Source organism: Benincasa hispida, chromosome 1 (genome assembly GCF_009727055.1).
Source record: "Benincasa hispida cultivar B227 chromosome 1, ASM972705v1, whole genome shotgun sequence".
NCBI lineage: Eukaryota > Viridiplantae > Streptophyta > Magnoliopsida > Cucurbitales > Cucurbitaceae > Benincasa > Benincasa hispida.
Window position 1 is genome coordinate 80302607 of NC_052349.1, and position 7951 is coordinate 80310557.

At 28.4% G+C, this 7951-nt stretch overlaps 1 protein-coding gene across 1 annotated transcript; it reads right to left on the reverse strand.

Annotated features, from left to right (window-relative positions):
* Nucleotides 1-1005: 1005 nt before the first annotated feature.
* On the reverse strand, nucleotides 1006-7245 carry LOC120073454 (protein trichome birefringence-like 41). The gene is made up of 5 exons (XM_039026305.1): nucleotides 6968-7245; nucleotides 4578-4749; nucleotides 4300-4481; nucleotides 2799-2957; nucleotides 1006-1566 (listed from the first exon to the last, which is right to left on the reverse strand). Exons 1-5 carry the CDS (start codon nucleotides 7213-7215, stop codon nucleotides 1272-1274), a joined length of 1056 nt encoding a protein of 351 aa, XP_038882233.1. The 5' UTR covers nucleotides 7216-7245; the 3' UTR covers nucleotides 1006-1271.
* Nucleotides 7246-7951: the final 706 nt, after the last annotated feature.

A 7951-nucleotide genomic window follows, 5' to 3' on the forward strand; every position in this document is an offset into this window, starting at 1 on the left:
CTTGGTCCGAATCTCACGACTCCCTTCTCGTCGCCACCATCGCCGATGGCCCTGTCAAGCTTTATAACCTCGCTCTTCCCCCTACATCTAATCCCATTCGTTCCTTCCACGAACATACTCGCGAAGTTCACTCTGACTACAACCTCGTTCATTCAACTTCTTTTTTACTTCCTCCTGGGACGATACCACCAAGCTCTGGACCCTAGACCACCCCACTAGTGTCAAAACATTCAAAGAGCATGCCTATTGCGTCTATTCCTCTGTCTGGAACCCTCGTCACGACAATGTCTTTGCTTCCGCCTCTGGCGATTGCACCGTTCGCATTTGGGATGTGCGAGAATCATGCTCCACCATGGAGAGACCCATGACTAGGAGAGACCCAAACGTGATGGAGACTGACGGATGGACGACGGACAACCACAGACGGATGACAGACACCCTGATTCGCATGGCCAAGGAGAGATAAGGTTTGGGTAAGAGAGAAATGAAAGGGTTTAGGTAGGAGAGATAGGCGCAAGAGTTGAAAAATGAAAGGGATTTTTTAATAAAGTAAGAAAAAAATAAATTAGACCTATTAAAATCGACATTAAAGCCCATCTTCAATGTCAGTTTAAAACCGACATTATACATCCGATTTCACTTTTTCCAACCAACATTAAAGCTCAAAATTCTTGTAGTGTTAATTAAAAATTTTTAATTACAACAATAAACTAATCTAAGTATAATTTTGAGAGATTTTCAAAAATAGAAAAATAAGAGAAATTATTTACACAAAATAGCAAAATTTTAATTTTTTTTTAAATAGAGTCTAATAGAAGTCTGTTAGTGATAGAAACCGATAGAAGTCTAATCGATAGATGTTGATAAAACTCTATTAGTATTTATCCATGTTTTTTTTTTTTTTACTATTTCTATAAATAGTTTGATATTTTTTCATTAAAAATTTCCCAATAATTTAACTAGAATAAATATATGATATTGATTAAAAAATAAAATATTTAAATCTACCGATCCATGGTTGGAAATAGAAAAAAAAGAATAAGCCAAATCCAATGAAGTTCAACAACGAAACATACAAATCCATCTTAATGTAAAAAATGAACAAAAACATTAAACAAAGTTCCCTTTTGAAAATATCAATTTTCCCTAATTTTATCCAATCATTGTGTGTTTTGTGTTGTAAACTTGTAATGAGAAATAAGGAAAAGTGACATTTTCTTAAATAATTTTTTTTAAAAAAATGTGGATTTTTTTTTTTTTCTTTTTCCATTCTAAATAATGAGATTGTAAAATATGAGGTTCCAAGTATCAGGAACACCGGCAAGACACCAATGACTACAATCCAATCCGATTCTGCCACCTAAGCCGTAGTTGGAGGGATGCCCATCTTTTCTCAGCAATGATAGCTCCGTCACGTCCAGTAGTTGAACCGGCTTTTTTATTTTGCTTAGTGCCGCCTTTAGCACCGCCACGGCCGGCGGCAACCCGCCTGGATAGACAGAGCCAGCCACCGGTTCTTTTTGCCCCGCACAGCTCTTTGCTCTTGGTTCTCCCCACAAAGTTCCACTGCCATATTATATCATGATCCATCTCAGTTTTTAATTGTCATTTTGTTTACATATATATATATATATATGTATTGCCCTGTTTTGATATTAGGCTAACTCTATATCTAATTTCAGAGACAAATCTTTTCAGCAGAGTTCTATTCCATATTCAATATAATTTGAGAAAACATACCATATAGATGTGTTAGCAACTCGGAAATTTTTGGTTTGAATCTAGACCTATATTGTCCTAAAAAAATATTAACTACCTTATACAAATTTAGTGATAAAAAAAATTTAAATTTTAATGAAGATGATTTTCAAGATTAGTGATACGGTAGATTTTTAAGGTTAGTGCATTAGCTAGCTAGCGGTTAGTTTTATTATTTGCTTATGAATACTTGTATTGTATCAACTCCAATGAATGTAAAACTTAATTGAAGCACTTGATCTTTCGTGCAATATTTCTTTCCTTACTACTTTCGTTCTCTTCATTTTATTATTTTTTGTTATAGAATAACTACTAATGCAGTGTTTAGAATCTCATGATTCAATTCATAATAGATTTCAAATAAATTTCTTTGGTACTTCAGGAAATATAAAGATTTTAAAATTCAAAGTAACTTCAAATCTTGTTTTACTAAAAAAAACTTCCATGACTAAAATGCTTGAATTTTGGAGGATTTCATAGGACTTGAAAGTAAGTTAATTAAAAGTCTATATTGATAAATTTTTAACTTTCTTTTCTTTTTTGGTTACTATCCTGACATAAAATTTTAAATACATTCATTTCAAATCTTTCTCGTTTCAAATAAAATATTTAATTTAAAATTATTTCTTAGATTTCAAATCACAGGATTTAAAATCATTTAAAGTCCAAACAAATGGCAAGAGTTTCCATTTATATATATAGTGTTTTTATTTATTTTTAAGAAAATTCATCGACTCTACTTGTTAGTAACATTTCAAACAAAATATATTGTAATTTCTTAAAAGGAAAAGAAAAGGCCTAAATAAAAGGAAAAAGTCTTGTTAGGTCGGCTTGAACCTATTATTACGCAAGCTTCAATTATTGTTTTTTTAAAGAAAAAAAAAATCAATTATTGTTAAATTATGCAAAATAATTTAAATTCATTATGCTATCCATCTAAATAAAGGAAGATTTTGATCAACATCATTATTTATATTTAATACCTTTTTCAAAGATAAAATAAAATAAGCTAAGAAAAAGGATTAAAAGAAAAAACTTACTTGTAATGGGATGGAGAAATTCCTTGGAAAAAGACTTTAGATTTTTGAGGATCAATGTTGAGATCAACCCATCTTCCCCAAGTTGTGACAGCCTTCTCAAAAGCTACCATTCTATCCATATCTTTCAACACTTCTTTCCCTATTTGAATATAATCCCAACTGAAAATAATAATAATTATTTTTTTTAAAAAAAAATATATATATAAATTTAGTCTCGACACTTTACTTAATTATAAAAATATCTAATAAATTCATAAATTTTCAATTCTGTGTCTAATATATTTTTAAAAAAATTAAAACTTGCTTAAGTCTCGAAGGTTTCATTTGATAACAATTTTTATTTTAGTTTCGATTTTTTAAAATTGTACTTGTTTTCTCACCCTTTCTTAAGATGGTTATATATTTTATAAAAAAAGTTTGAACTCTTAAATAAATAAATATGAAATAAAAACAACATTTCAAAAACTATATATTTATTTTTTGAATTTTCAAAACTTGGTTTGTATTTTTTAAAAAAAAAACTTTTAGAAATAGATATATAACAAAATAAATAAACTCACAACTGTTTACAAGCTTTAAGTCTAAGAAATAAAAAAGGAAAAATTTAAGGTCTCGTTTGACAATAATTTTGTATTTAGTTTTCTAATTTTGAAATTTGTACTTGTTTTTTTTCTAAATTTTATCCATAATTCTCAAAAATCTAATATATATATATTTATTTATTTATTTATTTGAATTCTTAATCAAATTTTTTTTAAAAAAAACAAGTTTTTATAAACTATTTTTGTTTTTAATTTCCAAAATTTTAGCTTTGTTTTTTAAAAATTGGTCGAAAATGGATAACAAAACAAACCAAAAATTATAGGTAGAAATAGTGTGTATGAACTTAATTTTCATAAATCAAATAATTACCATAGACCTATTATTAGGCTTCCAGTTGAAATATTAGTATAATTTTGTACCAAATAAATTTATGAATTAAAAAAAATAATTGAATATGAAAAGACATTTTCATATACAAATTTTAAGTTTAATATGTATATGTATGTATGTAGAAGGACCCTATTATACTTTGGAAATTTAATTTTTGTTTTGACAAACGATATTGTTGAAAACATTTCAATCAAATTACATTGACAAGGAGAAGAAATCATTGTAAAGTCAAAGCAAGATATGGTAAACAAAGTTCAAATCATTTAGCTCAATTTAGTAATCATTTTATTTTTAAAAATTAAGTTTGTGGACACGACTTCCACCTCCAAATTTCTTCCTTTGTTATATATTTTTTATCGATGGCTTAAAAAATCAAGCTAAATTTTGAGGACTAAAAAATATAGCTTTCAAAAAAGTGTTTTTGAAATTTGGAGTTTGGTTAAGAATTCAATCATTGTACTTAAAAAAATATAAAAATGTGGATGATATTGATTTAATTTTCAATAACAAAATAAAAAATCAAATAATTATCAAATAGCATCTAAAAAAAATGGGGAACGGTACTTACGGTTGAGAAGGTCCCCTACGGTTCCACCAATGCCAAGTATTGAAAATGAGAAAGTGAATGGATTCCCATAGCTTAGCTGATCCTCCATTAATGGAATCCAACTTCAACACTCTCCCAATCTCTTCCTTTACAACATCTACTAGAAATACATTTCTCTCTAACATCACTTTCACTTCATATTCCTATAACCAAATCATTATTTTTCTTTTAATTTTATTCGTTATTTTCTTTTGAGGATTGAATAAGGTTTGAAATGTTATTGATATATAAATTTGTACCGTAAAAGAGAATATGGAAACATCTCCGACTCTTGTCAGGGTGTAAGGTGTATCTGGTACAGCAGAGTGAATCATGCATGTCAAAGATTGCCATTGATTTCTACTAAGTGAGTCTCCGACGAAGAGTATATTTTTTCCTCTAAATTTTTCTAAGAAAAGTTTTCCATCAAACCTAAAAGTAGGAATAATATAATTAGATAATTTTGTTATAAACATATAAATACTAATCTACTTATAGAAACAATAATAAATAAATAAATAAATATATTAAAGCCGTTTCAATGTGGAGTTTTTAAAGAATGAGAAGGTAACCAAAATACATGTGGGAAAACAAGTTTAATTCTTAAAAATAAAATAATTTAAAAGGAATACGTAAAAAGGATATATAAGGAAAGGAAGCAAATGGCAAACATTTTTTCCGATCTCACCCTCCGCGTAGATCGCGAAAAGTGAAAACATACCCCACGTGAAAGGAATCTTTGTTATTATTTCATTTCTTAATTTAAACTATAATTTAAAAATAAGAAAAATAAGTTTTAGGTTTAGTTTTTATTTACTTATAGTCTTTTAATTTTTTGATTTGGTTCCAATTTAGTCTCTAAATTTTAAAATGTTATAATTTTATCTTTGACATTCAAATTTTGTTTCAATTTAGTACCTATGTTTCAAGATTTATACTGTTAACCTTGATTATTCATTAAATACTTATTTTTTGTCAATAATATTAATTTATACTAATGATTAAAAATTATTAAAAGAATTATAATTAATTACATCTCATTATTTTTCTATCACTTTTAAAATTAAATTTAAAATTTTTATTTTAGAATTATTTTTAATTAACTAATAGAAATTGACGTCAATGATTGAAAGTGAATATTAATGAAAAAATTAAAGTTAAAAACATACAATCTTAAAATCTAGGGACCAAATTGAAACAAAACTCAAATATAAAGGGTAAAATTATAACATTTTGAGACTTACAGATTAAATTAAAATAAACTCAAAATTTAAAACCAAATGTGTTGAAATCTAAAGACAAATAGAAACTAGGTTTACCAAAAAAAAAAAAAGTTTTTCCTAAAAATAATAACTGATTGGACTTTAATAATTGATTCAATATTAAATGCTTTTTTATAAAAAAAATCCACCGAATTTAGTTGGAAAGTTTTTCATTTTTTTTCCCTTTTTAATTAAATTTAGGGGTAGATTCAAGTTTTTGGAGGTACACATTTTATACTAACAGAGATACTTTGGTTAATAGAAAAGGCCGATAGATTAAAATAAAACACCATGTCACGTACACATTAAAAAAAATGTAAGTATAAGTTTGTGTTTTGTTCGATGAGGTTTCGTCGGTGAAGGTTGTTTCGTATGGATTTTGTATACCTATTTGTCTCCTATTTGTGTTGAGGCTAGGGTTATTATTGAGGGGTTGGAATTGGATCTAGCTTGTTAGGATGAAGTGGATCATATGACAACTTTTTTCTTTTTTGTGAGATGTTAATCGATATTGTTAAACTATTCATTACATTCTTCTTCAAAATTAGACAGCTAAATCATAAATAACCGTTCTTTTTATTAAGACCACATAAAATACATAAAATGGAAAAATATTATGTGTAACTTTTTTACTAATCTTTTAGGCAAAATTTGACTTTAACATCAATATATTGTGAATTTTCAATTTAGCTACTTCCATAAGAAAATAAAGATCTAAAGTTTGTTAAATTTTATCAACTAAAAATGTTGATTCGTCATCATTAGATTATTTGATTTTATTTTTGGTTTAAACATATTTAGATATATAAATACATTAATCAAATGCTACATGATACATGAAATTCTAACTTATCCATTACAAAATTCAATCACTTGTTAATAAATTATTAAAATGAGTATTGCTTAATCAAGGACAATTATCTCCACATTAATACGATATTTTTCATTTTAAGTATAAATTATCATGATTTTACTTTTGATTTCACTCTAAAATCTCTCGTATCAATGAAGATAATTGTCCTCATTTATATATCTATGACTCATTCCTTTATCTAATAAATGTAAAAGGATAGTTTTGTTTCGTTCGACCAATATATTGTCAGTAAAAAAAATCACTTATTAAAAAAAAATCATAGTGACATGTAAATGGGTTAATAAAAGAATACATTGAAAATAAAAAGTGAATGATGTTTAGAAATAAAATTTAGGCAAACAAACCCCAAAAGTTCTTTTTTGTAATTCAACAAATTTAGGCAAAAAGTGAAAAAGTTAAAAACAACACCCTTTTTTGGGCGAGAGATTTATTTTAATTTTACCAAAAAAATAAAATAAATAGAGAAAAATGGGAAATGAAGAAACGATTGGATTACCGGTGAGTACAGAGTTACCTGGTTAAATCGCAATCGAGAGGTTGCCACCTGTACTTTGTGTAACCCAAATCTGGACGGCCATTTTTGACACAGCTGAACTCGTGCTCGACAAATGGGCAACTCGCCGCCGTGTACAGCGGGTAAGTCTCATCAACAGCCCAACTTCCGGCGAAGAAATTGCACTCCTCCGTCGCATCGGCCGCTGTAGAACCTCCAGAAACGGAAGAGATAAGTAAAAGAAGGATTATCCCACTCCAAAAAACCATTTTGGTTTGTTCTTTTTGTCTGTGACTGAGTTGTGGGGGATAAAATGGGGGCAATGTGGGGGAAATAAATTGGCCAATGAAGAGGAGAGAGAGAAGGGTAGTTTGGTAATTTGTGTTGAGGGGTAATTTTGGAAACTCACATTCACAGTTGTCGTCTTGTTGTAAACGCCAAAGGGAAGCGTTTTGGTTTCTGCTGACGTTTATGGAACTTCCTGCTGGCTGCCTCTTACCTTCCATTCCAATTCCAAGACTTTGAACTTCTTTCCATATAAAGCTTGAATTCCAGAGTAACTAATATTTTGGTTTTATTTGGTAACTGAAAATAGATTTGGCTTTTTTTCTTTTAATAAATCGATTTTATGTAATTTATTTACATGTTGGATGTTTGAGACATATTAGGTTTATACTCTATTTTTTGTTAAAGAAAATGCCACATCAGCAACCAAGGAGGAGTCAAGAAGACACATCAACTGAAGATTGTCATGTCATTGTGGAGAATCATGAAGAATTATTCCCTTCAGTGCTCCAAATTTCTATTAGGATTAGTGATAACAAACAAATATTCTTTCCTCATGTATTGAACCATGTGTCCTCATTTCATTAGTTGTTTAGTATATGATTTTTTAATTCTTTGAATCCCTAAAATAGGGAACAGTGCATAAATCGGGCATGCTGCCATTTTTCAATGATATACAGAATACGAAGAGACAAATCTAATATCACTCTGTCTATCGCT